This window comes from Gorilla gorilla, chromosome 6 (genome assembly GCF_029281585.2).
Source record: "Gorilla gorilla gorilla isolate KB3781 chromosome 6, NHGRI_mGorGor1-v2.1_pri, whole genome shotgun sequence".
Lineage (NCBI taxonomy): Eukaryota > Metazoa > Chordata > Mammalia > Primates > Hominidae > Gorilla > Gorilla gorilla.
The window spans coordinates 13,848,013-13,862,744 of NC_073230.2; the positions used below are offsets into that span (position 1 = coordinate 13,848,013).

The following is a 14,732-nucleotide window of genomic DNA, read 5'->3' on the forward strand; positions in this document are numbered from 1 at the left end:
GCTCCATTGCACTCCAGCCTGGGCAACAAGAGGGAAACTGTTTCAAAAAAAGAGAAAAAGGAAAGATAAGAAAAACTTCACTTTTGGCTGGGCACGGTGGCTCATGCCTGTAATCCCAGCACTTTGGGAAGCTGAGGTGGGAGGACTGCATGAACCAGCGAAGTTGATGCTGTAGTGAGTCGCGTTCGTGCCACTACACTCCAGCTTGGGTGACGGAGTGAGTCCCTGTCTCAAAAAAACAGAACAAAGAAAAACTTCAATTTCTCTTACACTGCAGCCTGAGCGTGTGACTTGTAGGAGAGTGCACTTACGCTTTAGCACACTCCAGAGGAAATACATACTCAGGTTTAAAGCTTGACCTTGGCTCTGGTAACGGGACAGTTCATCGAACAAGGGGTGATTCATGAGAACATCCTGTACCGCCCCCTCTCCCTCTAGAGCCACTGGGGGCCTCAGAACGTGAGAGCGGAACCGCTCGAGGAATGGAGGCAGGTTTTGCAAGCGTCTGTCTCCCTGGAACGGCAGGCTTACTGAGGAGTCTCTGGGCTCCTTCCAGCTCCAGGCTGGACTTGGCCTCCCCCTTACTGCCTCCAACGTTACCTCTTTTCCCAAAAATAGGATTTGGAACTTATTCCCCAAGTGACATAATACATCTTACAGTCATGGGCAGGAAGTGGCTGTTTTCCTGCCAGGCCTGTGAGGTCCCCTGGAGATGAGCTGGGAAGGGTACTCCTCGTCCTGCTTCACAATAGAACTTCAACGCCTTCATTTTAAGGTGATTTTCTTCCATTTGGAAGCACAGCGTGCTTTTCCACACTATGCAGCGAAAGAGGTTAGATTGGCTGGATTTGGACGCTCTTGGGTGTTTCTGCTTCATAAAAAAGCATGCTTGAATATTAATAATGATGCCCTCCAACATGGCGAGACCCCGTCTCCACGGAAAATATAAAAATTAGCCGGGTATGGCCGGGCGTGGTGGCTCATTCCTGTAATCCCAGCACTTTGGGAGGCCGAGGTGGGCGGATCACGACGTCAGGAGATGGAGACTATCCTGGCTAACAGGGTGAAACCCCGTCTCCAATAAAAATACAAAAAATTAGCCAGGCATAGTGGTGGCACCTGTAGTCCCAGCTACTCGGGAGGCTGAGGTAGGAGAATGGCGTGAACCCAGGAGGCGGAGGTTGCAGTGAGCCGAGATCGCGCCACTGCACTCCAGCCTGGGCGACAGAGCAAGACCCTGTCTCTAAAAAATAAATAAAATATTATTTATTAATTTTATAATAAAATAATTATATTTTACATATTATATAAAATAAATTTATATTTTATAATAAATAAAATATTTTAATGTCTAAAATGTTATATATTAATATATAAAGCATTATTTTATTTATTAAACATATAAATATTTTTTATTTATTAAAAATAAATAAAATACCATTTATGTTTTAGACAGGGTCGTCGTCTGTCACCCAGGCTGGAGTGCAGTGGTGCAATCACAGCTCACTGAAGCCTCGACCTCCCAGGCTCAAGAGATCCTCCTGCCTCAGCCTCCCGAGTACCCAGGACCACAGGCATGCGCCACCACACCTGGCTTTATTGTAAGTTCTAGTGTAGGCACAGCCTCGGTTACTTAAGATGACAAATGGGGAAAATCCACATTAATTGGGTTTGCTATTAAGTGGGTGTGTTGATGGCCGGGCACAGTGGCTCATGCTGGTAACCCCAGCACTTTGGGAGGCCGAGGTGGGCAGATCATGAGGTCAAGAGATCGAGACCATCCTGGCCAACACAGTGAAACCCCGTCTCTACTAAAAATACAAAAATTAGCTGGGTGTGGTGGCGTGCATCTGTAATCCCAGCTACTCAGGAGGCTGAGGCAGGAGAATTGCTTGAACCTGGGAGGCGGAGGGTGCAGTGAGCCAAGATCATGCCACTGCACTCCAGCCTGGCAACAGAGCGAGACTCCATCTCAAAAAAAAAAAAAAAAAAAAAAAGAATTGTCCTCCTCCCCCAACTGAAAACACTGCCCAGGCGAGACTTCCTGATGTTGACATCATGCATCTTAGCTCTTTGCTACCCAAGGCTGTAAAAAGCTCTGTTGCACTTTGGCAACGATAGGAATAAGTCTCTGCATCAGCTTTGATCCTGGCTCCAGAGTAAACTAAGCCAAGAACTGAGAATCTGTTGGCTTCGGCTTATTTTGTTTTATTTTATTTATTTTTTTGAGGCAGGGTCGATTTTGGCCCACTGCAACTTCTGCCTCCTGGGCTCAAGCAGTTCTCCTACCTCAGCCTCTTGAGTAGCTGGGATTACAGGCACATGGCACCACACCCAGCTAATTTTTGTGTTTTTTGTAGAGACAGGGTTTCATGATGTTGCCCAGGCTGGTCTCGAACTCCTGAGCTCAAGAGATCCTCCTGCCTCAGCCTCCCAAAGTGCTGGGATTACAGGTGTGAGCTGCCACACCCGGCTGGGTCTGGCTTCTTACACTGGGCCTTGCCCAGGTTTTGTTATTTGTTTGGAAGTTATTTTTAGCCCTCTGGAACAGTTTTGAGACAAATCGTTTGGGTACTTATGCAGCATTATTTTTTTTAACCGATCATGACTATTTTCAACTCAGTAGAAGTTCTAAGGCAGAAACATTTCCTTTTTAAGGCCGTGTTTCTCTGGCAGTCACAAAGACTAATCCAAAAGATTAGCAAAAATAGCCACTTGTTAAATAGCTCAAATCTGGTAAATACAGGAGATATGTTTCTGTTCAGGGAACCTCTCAGGGTGAGAGAATAAAGGAAGAAAAAGAGAAGAAGATTTCTATGGATGTCTATGAATACTGAATTCCTTACCGGAACCAAAATTTGTCTTTTTTAACTGGAAAACTTACATTCATTGATGATAAGTAGTATATATCTGACCCAAAACTGTGTTGCCCAAAATTTAAGTTACATTAAGAAATAGTCGGCCAAGGCCGGGCGCGGTGGCTGACACCTGTAATCCCAGCACTTTGGGAGGCTGAGGCGAGCAGATCACGAGGTCAGGAGATCGAGACCATCCTGGCTAACACGGTGAAACCCCGTCTCTACTAACAATACAAAAAAAAAAAAAAAAAAAATTAGCCAGGCGTGGTGGTGGGCGCCTGTAGTACCAGCTACTTGCGAGGCTGAGGTGGGAGAATGGCATGAGCCTGGGAGGCAGAGCTTGCAGTGAGCCAAGATTGTGCCACTGCACTCCAACCTGGGTGACAGAGCGAGACTCCATCTCGGAAAAAAAAAGAAATAGTCGGCCAGGCACAGTGGCTCACACCTGTAATCCCAGCACTTTGGGAGGCCGAGGCTGACAAATCACGAGGTCAGGAGTTCGAGACCAGCCCGGCCAACATGGTGAAACCCCATCTCTACTAAAATACATAAATTAGCCGGGTGTGGTAGCGGGCGCCTGTAGTCCCAGCTACTTGGGAGGCTGAGGCAGGAGAATCACTTGAACCCCGGAGGCGGAGGTTGTAGTGAGCTGAGATCGCACCACTGCCCTCCAGCCTGGTGACGGAGCGAGACTACGTCTCAAAAAAGAAAAAAGAAAAAAAAATAGTCCTCTAACTTTTTGAGTCAGCTCTGTACATCTGCTGGTCGCTCAGTGGGTCTGATCCAGTTCTGTGTCTTTGGGAATAATCTGGCCACAGGGCTCTCCCCACTGTTTTAGTGGGGCAGTGTCAACCTCCCTCAACCCTAGCGGCCAAAGGTCCAGAGTTAGGCTTTGTCTTTTTTTTTTTTTTTTTTTTTTGAGACGGAGTCTCGCTCTGTCGCCCAGGCTGGAGTGCAGTGGCGCGGTCTCGGCTCACTGCAAGCTCCGCCTCTCAGGTTCACGCCATTCTCCTGCTTCAGCCTCCCGAGTAGCTGGGACTACAGGCGCCTGCCACCACGCCCTGCTATAGGCTTTGTCTTCAAAGCAAACACAGTATTTCCTTTTGGGAAGCGCATGAAGCTGCTTTTTTACTTAGAAAACAAACCCACCCTTCCAAACATGCACAGTGAAATAAGCCAGGCATAAAAGGACAAATATTGTAGGATTCCACTTACATGAAGTTCCTAGAAGAGACAACTCCGGAGAGACAGTAAGTAGAACGATGGCTGCCAGGGGATAGGAGAAGGGGAGAGGGGAGCGAGTGTTTAGCGGGGACACAGTTTCTGTTTGAGAAGATGAAAAAGTCCTGGAGATGGATGGGGACGATGGTGGCTGCACAACAATGTCATTGTGCTTAATGCCACTGAACTGTGCACTTAAAAAGGGTTAAGATGGGCCGGGCGCAGTGGCTTGTGCCTGTGATCCCAGCACTTTGGGAGGCCTAGGTGGGCGGATCACTTGAGGCCAGGAGTTCAAGACCAGCCTGGCCAACATGGTGAAACCCCATCTGTACTAAACATACAGAAAATTAGTTGGGCGTGTTGGCGCGTGCCTGTAATCCTAGCTACTAGGGAGGCTAAGGTGGGAGAATCTCTTGAACCCTGGAGGCGGAGGTTGTAGTGAGCCGAGATCGCACCACTGCACTCCAGCCTGGGTGGCACAGTGAAACTCCATCTCAAAAAAAGAAAAACAACAACAACAACAAAAAAAACGGAAAGAAAAGAAAAGGGGGTTAAGATGGTAAATATTATGTTGTGTGTATTTTACCGCAGTGAAAACTATTTACACACGCACACCCCATTTGCCAATGTGATGCTTCAGGAGGAGGTCTTGGGAATCATATAGACCTAGATCAGGGTTTGAATCCCACCTCCACCACTTCTTGCTTATGACCCTGGCAAGGGACTTAACCTTTCTGACCCTCAGCTGCTTTCTTTGTAAAATAGCGTTGGCCTGGCGCAGTGGCTCACACCTGTGATCCCAGCACTTTGGGAGGCTGGGGCAGGAGGATGGCTTGAACCCAGAAAGTCAAGGCTGCAGTGAGCCACGATCACGCCACTGCACTCCAGCCTGCGTGGCAGAGTGAAACTCTGTCTCAAAAACAAATACAAAAATATAAATAAATAAATAAACAAATTTAAAAATAAATAACTCAAGTGGCATTTTAAGTAGTTGTCAGGTCTCATAGCAGGCCTAAAAGTTACTGTCCAGATAAATGCAGTGATCTGGCCAGGTGCGGTGGCTCACACCTGTAATCCTCCACTTTGGGAGGCTGAGGTGAGACGATCACTTGAGGTCGGGAGTTCAAGACCAGCCTGGCCAATATGGCAAAACCCTGTCTCTACTAAAAATACAAAAATTAGTCGGGGTGTGGTGGCATGTGCCTGTAATCTCAGCTACCCAGGAGACTGAGGCAGGAGAATTGGCCCAGTGCGGTGTCTCATGCCTGTAATCCCAGCACTTTGGGAGGCCGAGGCGGGTGGATCACAAGGTCAGGAGATTGAGACCATCCTGGTTAACACAGTGAAACCCTGTCTCTACTAAAAATACAAAAAAATTAGCCGGGTGTGGTGGCAGGCGCCCGTAGTCCCAGCTACTCGGAAGGCTGAGGCAGGAGAATGACGTGAACCTGGGAGGCGGAGCTTGCAGTGAGCTGAGATTGCACCACTGCACTGCAGCCTGGGCGACAGAGCAAGACTCCGTCTCAAAAAAAAGAAAAAATGCAGTGATCTTCAGTAGGCCCATTTATGGTGATCTGGGGCCCTCAGCACCATGGTTAGTACTTTTTTTTTCTAGCTAGCAGCCTGGTAAAAATTAACATTAAATACTGATTTTTGCTGGGCACTGTGGCTCAGACCTGGAACCCAGCACTTTGGGAGACCAAGACAGGAGGATCGCTTGAGGCCAGGAGTTCGAGACCAGCCTGGGCAACATGCAGAGACCACTGCTCCCCATCTCTTCCAAAAAAAAAAAAAAAAAACCACCACAGGAGGCTGAGGCAGGAGAATGGGCGTGAACCCGGGAGGTGGAGCTTGCAGTGAGCCGCGATGGCACCACTGCACTCCAGCCTGGGCAACAGAGCAAGACTCCATTCCAAAAAAACAAAACAACAACAACAACAAAAAACCCAAAACAACAAAACAAAGTTAATTTTCAGCCTCATGGTTGCTAATCTCACATGCTTGTGTGCCTTTTTTTTTTTTGAGACAGGGTTTTACTCCTGTTGCCTAGGCTAGAGTGAAATGGTGAGGCCTTGGCTCACTGAAACCTTCGCCTCCTGGGTTCAGGTGATCCTCCTGCCTCAGCCTCCCAAAGTGCTGGGATTACAGACGTGAGCCACTGCACCCAGCCTGTGTTTTTTTGTTTTTTTGTGTTGTTTTGTTTTGAGACAGGGTCTTGCTTTGTCACCCAGACTGGAGTGCAGTGGTGCGATCATAGCTCACTGCAACTTGAACTGCGCTCAGGCAATTCTCCTGCCTCAGCCTCCTAAGTACCTGGGACTATAGTTTCATGCCATTATGCCCAGGTAATTACTATTTTTTTGTTTTTTTTGGAGAGACAGGGTCTTGCTCTGTTGCCCAGTCTGGACTTGAACTCTTGAGCTCAAGCAATCCTTCAACCTCAGTCCCCCAAAGAGTTGAGGTTGCAGGCGTGAGCCACCACATCTGGCCAAATTTACCATTTTAAAGTAAACAATTCCAGTGGCATTTAATATACTTTGTGCAAATACTACCTCTATCTAGTTCCAAAACATCACCCCAAAAGGAAACCTGTACCCATTAAGCAATTGCTCCCCATTTCACCCACCCTTAACTGGCAACCACCAATCTATATTATTTTTCTATGGATTTCTTTCCTTTTTATTTTTATTTTTTTTCTGAGTCTGCTTGCCAGGGAATATGGATTTCTTTTCTTTTCTTTTTTTTTTTTTTGAGACGGAGTCTGGCTGTGTCGCCCAGGCTGGGGTGCAGTGGTGCGATCTCGGCTCACTGCAAGCTCGGCCTCCTGGGTTCACGCCATTCTCCTGCCTCAGCCTCCCGAGTAGCTGGGACTACAAGTAGTTGGGACTACAGGCGCCTGCCAACACGCTCGGCTAATTTTTTTGTGTTTTTAGTAGAGATGCGGTTTCACTGTGTTAGCCAGGATGGTCTTGATTTCCTGACCTCATGATCTGCCTGCCTCAGCCTCCCAAAGTGCTGGCATTACAGGCGTGAGCCAGTGCACCCGGCCGGATTTCTTTTATTTTCTTTTGAGATGAGGTCTCACTGCTCCCCAGGCTGGACTGAAGTGGTGCAGTCACAGCTCACTGCAGCCTCAACCTCCTAGACTCAAGAGATCCTCCTGCCTCTCAAAGTGCTGGGACTACAGGTGTGTGCCACTGCATCTAGCTTCTATGGCTTTTCTTATTTTGAATTTTTTTTTTTTTTTTGAGACGGAGTCTCGCTTTGTTGCCCAGGCTGGAGTGCAGTGGCACAATCTCGGCTGACTGCAAGCTCCGCCTCCTGGGTTCATGCCATTCTCCTGCCTCAGCCTCCCGAGTAGCTGGGACTACAGGTGCCCGCCACCATGCCTGGCTAATTTTTTGTATTTTTAGTAGAGATGGGGTTTCACCGTGTTAGCCAGGATGGTCTCGATCTCCTGACCTCATGATCCACCCACCTCGGCCTCCCAAAGTGCTAGGATTACAGGCTTGAGCCACCGCGCCTGGCCTTGAATATTTCATATAAATAAAATCATACAATATGTGAGCCTTTTGTGTCTGGCTTCTTTCACTTAGCATAACGTGTTTGAGGCTCATCAGTGTTGTAGCATGAATCAGTGCTTCATTCCTTTTTATGGTTGAGTAATATTCCATTGAATGGACATACTATAATGTTTAACCATTCCTCTGTACATGGACATGGGATATTTCTGGCAGACTAATGAGCCCAATTGGCCCTTGGAACTGATGGAATAATGGCAGATGTGATAACTGAAATGCCCTGACAACTTAACAACATTTTCTTCTTTATGTCCAGAGCAGTTGTTACACATGAAATTAGACGAATAAAAATTAAGTTCACTGAAGTTCCTAGATCTAGCGTTTGTAAATTATCACCCCTTGGGGGCTATTATCCTCATGGGATTCATTTTTGTATTTGACATTTGGAAGACTTCGTGCTCTTTTAACAACAGAAAATTACATAAGGTCATTGTCACTTTCGTCGACTCCCTAGTGTTTTATTCCAAACCATGCAAAATGTTTGTTTTATTTGGAGCGTTCCCTAACTTCGGTTGTATAAACTGTATCAGTAGCTCTCAAGCTTGACTGGTGATAAAAATCACTGGAAAAACTTAACAGAAGTACAGATGGCCAAGTGTAATCCCCCAATCTGCAAAGATGCAGATTCTCCTAGGGTCCCCAGCATCTATTCAGGCACCCCAGTTTATGGACTACACTTTGTGAAACAGTGGTGTACACAGATGTCTTGAATTATCTAATAAATTTATCAGATTGGGCCAGGCACGGTGGCTCACGCCTGTAATCCCAGCACTTTGGGAGACCGAGGCGGGGGGATCACTTGAGGTCAGGGGTTCAAAATCAGCCTGGCCAACAACTCTCTCTCTACTAAAAATACAAAAAATTGACTGGGTGTGGTGCACACACCTGTAGTCCCAGCTACTCGGGTGGCTGAGGCAGGAGAATCGCTTGACCCTGGGAGGCAGAGGTTGCAATGAGCCGAGATCGCACCACTGCACTCCAGCCTGGGCAACAGAGAGAGAGACTCTGTCTCAAATAAAATAAAATAAATTTATCAGATCACATGATAGAACTTTAATTAATTACTTAATTGATTAATTTTTGAGGCAAAGTCTAGCTCTGTCGCCCAGGCTGGAGTGCAATGATGTGATCTCAGCTCACTGCAACCTCCACCTCCTGGGTTCTAGCAATTCTCCTGCCTCAGCCTCCCGAGTAGCTGGGATTACAGGTGCCTCCCACCACGCCTGGCTACTTTTTTGTATTTTTAGTAGAGATGCGGTTTCACCATGTTGGTCAGGCTAATCTTGAACTCCTGACCTCAGGTGATCCACCCACCTCAGCCTCCCAAAGTGCTGGGATTACAGGCGTGAGCCACCCCGCGCCTGGTCGGAACTTTATTTTTGACATAACAAATTGATAGATATATTGAAAATAATTCAATAAAATTCCAAAGAACATCATAAAATATACGTATGTTAAAATGGAAGAAAGGTTTTAAAAATGTTGATGAAATAGATTTTCTAAATCCTGAGGAAATTTATATCTGCTCCCATATATTTTCTTTTAATTGTAAGCAAAAATACATAACATGAAATTTATTGTCTTAAACATTTTTATGTGTACAGTTCGGTGGAGTTAAGTATATTCACGCTGTGGTGCAACCAATCTCCAGAATTTTGAATAAGTTGCAAAATGGAACTCTCTATCCATTAAACGATTCAGGCCAGGCGTGGTGGCTCACGCCTGCAATCCCAGCACTTTGGGAGGCCAAGGCGGGCAGATTACCTGAGATCAGGAGTTCCAGACCAGCCTGGCCAACATGGTGAAACCCCGTCTCTACCTAAAATACAAAAAAATTCACCGGGCATGGTGGCGCGTGCCTGTAATCCCAGCTACTCGGGAGGCTGAGGCAGGAGAACCACTTGAACCCAGGAGGCAGAGGTTGCAGTGAGCCAAGATCGGGCCACAGCACTCCAGCCTGGGTGACAGAGTGAGACTCGATCTCAAAAAACAAAAACAATTCAGCATTCTTTCTCCTCTTGACTCCTGGTAACCACCATTCTACTTTCTGTTTCTATGAATTTGACTACTCTAGGGACCTCATACAAATGGAATCACACAGTATTTGTCTTCTCTGTGACTGGCATATGTAAACAAAAGTTTCCTGAAAAGGAATTTGGAGAAAAGAGATTTTATTCCAGTGAGCAGTTTGCCCAGTTTCCTTTTAAAGGCTGATTAATATTCTATTGTATGGGTTCCCAGAGGCTCTAACCTGTAATCCCAGCATTTTGGGAGGCTGAGGCAGGAGGATCGCTTGAGCCCAGGAGTTTGAGACTAGCCCTGGCAACATAGCAAGACCCCATCCCTATTTAAAAAAAATTAAATAAAAAGCAGCAGCAGCCAAGACAACTTCCAAGTTTAACAGAGCTCATGCTTTTAACTGAGAAATTAGCAATGTGGACTAATGACTTATTATGTTTTCATAAAGTTCTCTCTCTTTTTTTTTTTTTTTTTTTTGAGATGAAGTCTCACTCTGTCACCCAGGCTGGTCTTGAACTCCTGACCTCAAGTGATCCACCTGCCTTGGCCTCCCAAAGTGCTGGGATTACAGGCCTGAGCCACTGCCTGGTATTTTCTTAATGGCCTGTAACTTCCTCACGTTTTCTTCATGGCCTGTAACTTCCTAACCCCTAGTTTAATTCTAGGAGTCTCCTGTTGCTGGTGTAAATTAAACAGCAGGGAAAAGCAACTTCAGGTTTCAAGCTACCTTAAATCCTGAAAACAGAACTCTGTGTCTGCTACTTTCTTGAAATTGATCTGATGTTCTGCACAAAAGCTCCTGGCTGCCCTTCTGACTCAGATTGAAAATCAAAGTCCTAACAATGCCTCCTGGCCCCTGCTTCCTCCATGCCCTGTTCTCTGACCTCTCCTGCCTCCCTTTTGACTGCGGCCACACCAGCCTCTGGGCGTTTCTGGAAGCCCAGTCGAGAGCTGCGGGCTGATAGCTTTGCCCTGCAGCACCTTCTTTGGGCTATTTTTCCCCAGAAGCCCATATGGCCCACTTCCTCCCTGCCTTTTTTTTTTTTTTTTTTTTTTTTTTTTTTATGACGGGGTCTTGCTCTGTACCCAGGCTGGAGTGCAGTGGTGTGATCACACAGCTCACTGCAGCCTCAACCTTCCCAGGCTCAGGTAATCCTCCCATGCCAGCCTCCCAAGTAGCTGCCTCCCTGCCTTTACATCTTTGCTCCTAGTCACCTTCTTTAAAAAAAAACAAAAACAAAACAAAACGTTATTTAAGGTTAGTATATTTGTCAAATTAGCACAGTAGTATGATTTCCCAATTTACACATATTTACAATAAAAAAGTTGGGATAAATATTTCAGCCATGTAAGGCATTGCTCCTGAATATCTAGAATATTCTTCCTTCATTCTGGATAATAGAAGCATATGAATTACATAATCCTCTTTGCGTAAATATTATTCACAATGGCACAATGATTTAGAACACAATTCTATCTCTAAAGAGCAGGTTTTGGCCGGGCGCGGTGGCTCATGCCTGTAATCCCAGCACTTTGGGAGGCCCAGGTGGGCGGATCAAGAGGTCAGGAGATCGAGACCATTCTGGCTAATGCGGTGAAACCCCGTCTCTACTAAAAACACAAAAAATTAGCCGGGCGTACTGGCGGGCGCCTGTAGTCCCAGCTACTAGGGAGGCTGAGGCAGGAGAATGGTGTGAACCCAGGAGGCGGAGCTTGCAGTGAGCGGAGATCGCGCCACTACACTCCAGCCTGGGTGACAGAGCAAGACTCTGACTCAAAAAAAAAAAAAAAAAAAAGTGCAGGTTTTAAAATCCTCTTTTTAATTGAGTGTGAATAAAAGTATGAAAAGGATTCTGACTGCCTGGGCTAAAATGGTAATCTTGCTCAGATTATCATTAAAAAAATTTTTTTTAATATGATAAGAGCTGTGGAAAAAGATCTCAGCCCTTATTGTCTTTAAAAAATTTTTATCATATACATCATGTAAAATTTCCCATTGTAACTATTTTTTAAGCAACCAGTTCAGTGTCATTAAATACATTCACATGGTGCAACCATCATCACCATCGAGAACATTTTTTCACCTTGCAAAACAGTAACTCTGACCCCATTAAACCCTCATTCCCCATTCCCCCTCCCCCAGAGCCTGGCATCTACCATTCTACTTTCCGTGTCTATGAATTTGACTACTCTAGTGACCTCATATAAGTGGAATCATATAAAGCATATATGAGGTGACTCACTTAAGTGGCATCTAGTATTTGTCCTTTGTCTTCCAGGCTTGTCCGTGTTGCAGCAGGTGTCAGAATTTCTGCCCTGTTAAGGTGGAATAATATTCCATTGTATGGATGGACCACATTTTGTTAATCCATTCATCCATGATGGGCACTTGGGCTGGTTCCACCTTTTGGCTCTTGTGAATATGCCTGTGTATTAGTTCATTCTTACACTGCTAATAAAGACATACCTGAGACTGGGTAATTTATAAAGAATAAGAGGTTTAATGGACTTACAGTTTCACATGGCTGGGGAGGCCTCACAATCATGGTGGAAGGCGAAGGAGGAGCAAAGGCACATCTTACATGGCAGCAGGCCAAGAGGGTATGTGCAGGGGAACTCCCCTTTATAAAACCATCAGGTCTCGTTTGAGGTCAGGAGTTCAAGACCAGCCTCACCAACATGGCAAAACCTTGTCTCTACTAAAAATACAAAAATTAGCTGGGTGGCCGGGCGCGGTGCCTCACACCTGTAATCCCAGCACTTTGGGAGGCCGAGGTGGGCGGATCACAAGGTCAGGAGATTGAGACCATCCTGGCTAACATGGTGAAACCCCATCTCTACCTAAAAAAATACAAAAAATTAGCCGGGCGTGGTGGCAGGCACCTGTAGTCCCAGCTACTCAGGAGGCTGAGGCAGGAGAGTGGCGTGAACCCGGGAGGCGGAGCTTGCAGTGAGCCGAGATTGTGCCACTGCACTCCAGCCTGGGCGACAGAGTGAGATGCCGTCTCCAAAAAACACACAAACAAAAAAAATTAGCCGGGCATGGCGGCACGTGCCTGTAATCCCAGCTACTCAGGAGGCTGAGGCAGGAGAATCGCTTGAACCCAGAAGATGGAGGTTGCAGTGAGCAGAAATCATGCTAACTGCACTCCAGCCTGGGTGACAGAGCGAGACTCTGTCTCAAAAAAAGCAAAAAACAAAAAACAAAAAACACCAGCATTTAGGGAAATGGAAGTCATTGTAATGAAATACTCTAGCTCACTTTATCCCAGCACGCCCCCAAGATCCCCCCTGGAAAAAGGGTAAAGAATGTGATAATACTCAAGAGTGTTTGATGTATTTGGAAACAGAAAAGTAGGATGTTTACTTGGGAAATGTAAATATTTGGAGTCTACCCATCTAGGAAAAATCATACATGAACCGTTTCAGGCACTGAGAATTCCAGATATAAAGATTAAAAATGATATATTTAATTGCAACATTTGCTACTTAAACATTTGGCAGCCAGGTTTGTTAGCTCACGCCTGTAATCCCAGAACTTTGGGAGGCTGAGATAGGAGGATCGCTTGAGGCCAGAAGTTCAAGACCAGGCTGGACAGCATAGCAAGACCTCGTCTCTACTTAAAAAAAAAAAAAATAGGCCAGGCATAGTGGCTCACGCCTGTAATCCCAGCACTTTGGGAGACCGAGGTGGGTGGTTCATCTGAGGTCTGGAGTTCGAGACTAGCCTGATCAAGATGGAGAAACCCCATCTCTACTAAAAATACAAAATTAGCTGGGTGTGGTGGTGCATGCCTATAATCTCGGCTACTTGAGAGGCTGAGGCAGAAGAATCTCTTGAACCCGGGAGGCAGAGGTTGCGGTGAACCGAGATCTCGCCATTGCACTCCAGCCTGGGCAACGAGAGTAAAACTCCATCTCAAAAAAAAAAAAAGGCCGGGCACAGTGGCTCACACCTGTAATCCCAGCACTTTGGGAGGCCGAGGTGGGCAGATCACCTGAGGTCAGGAGTTCGAGACCAGCCTGGCCAACATAGCAAAACCCTGGCTCTACTAAAAATACAAAAATTAGCTGGGCGTGGTGGAAGGCACCTGTAATCTCAGCTACTTGGGAGGCTGAGGCAGGAGAATCACTTGAGCCCAGGAGCCAGAGGTTGCAGTGAGCAGAGATCGAGCCACTGCACTCCAGCCTGGGCAACAAAGCAAGACTCCGTTTCAAAAAAAAAAAAAAAAAAAAGAATAGCCTGGCAAGGTGGCATGTGCCTGTAGTCCCAGCTACTCAAGAGGCTGAGATGAGAGGATCATTTGAGTCCAGAGTCCAGGAGGTCGAGGCTGCAGTGAGCCGTGATAGTGCCACTGCACTCCAGCCTGAGTGACAGAGTGAGACCCTGTCTCTAAAGAAATAAATAAATAAAAATGTGGCAGGGCACTGTGGCTCACACCTGAGATCCCAGCATTTTGGGAGGCCAAGGTGGGTGGATCACCTAAAGTCAGGAGTTCAAGACCAGCCTGGGCAACATAGTGAAAGCCCATCTCTACTAAAAATACAAAAATTATCTGGGTGTGGTGGCAGGTGCCTGTAATCCTAGCTACTTGGGAGGCAGAGGCAGGAGAATCGTTTGAGCCTGGGAGGTGGAGGTTGCAGTGAGTGGAGATCACACCATTGCACTCCAGCCTGGGCGACAGAGCGAGACTCCGTCTCAAAAAAAAGAAAAAAAAGTAAATAAAAAAATTTTAAAAAAAATGTAATGCTTGCTTTTTGGCAAATACATTTTAAAGGTTGTTGCTCTTCAGAGGTTGTTTTTAACTGACCATTTGGAATATGAAACTCCAAGAGGAGCCCCTATAAATCTCATCTGTTTCAGAAATTCAAATGGGAGAACTTTGTTCTTTGTTATTTACATGATATGTGGCTAAGATCACTTTGGAAAATGTAGTAAAACTTCATATTAAACTGAACAAATAAAGAAAGCCTTTTCTAACTGGGAAACTGGAAATAACTTCTTTTTTTTTTTTTTTTTTTGATATGGAGTCTGGCTCTATTGCCCAGGCTG

General features: G+C 46.0%; 1 protein-coding gene across 1 annotated transcript in view; it reads left to right on the forward strand.

The window, feature by feature from the left end:
• The first annotated feature begins 1,561 nt into the window (after positions 1-1,561).
• CYTH3 (cytohesin 3) overlaps positions 1,562-14,732 on the forward strand; it is a 158,066-nt gene continuing 144,895 nt past the window's right edge. The window contains exon 1 of the mRNA XM_063708092.1: positions 1,562-1,601. Within this exon, the coding sequence (XP_063564162.1) occupies positions 1,577-1,601 (25 nt within the window). The 5' untranslated portion in view covers positions 1,562-1,576. The remainder of the gene's footprint in view (positions 1,602-14,732) is intronic.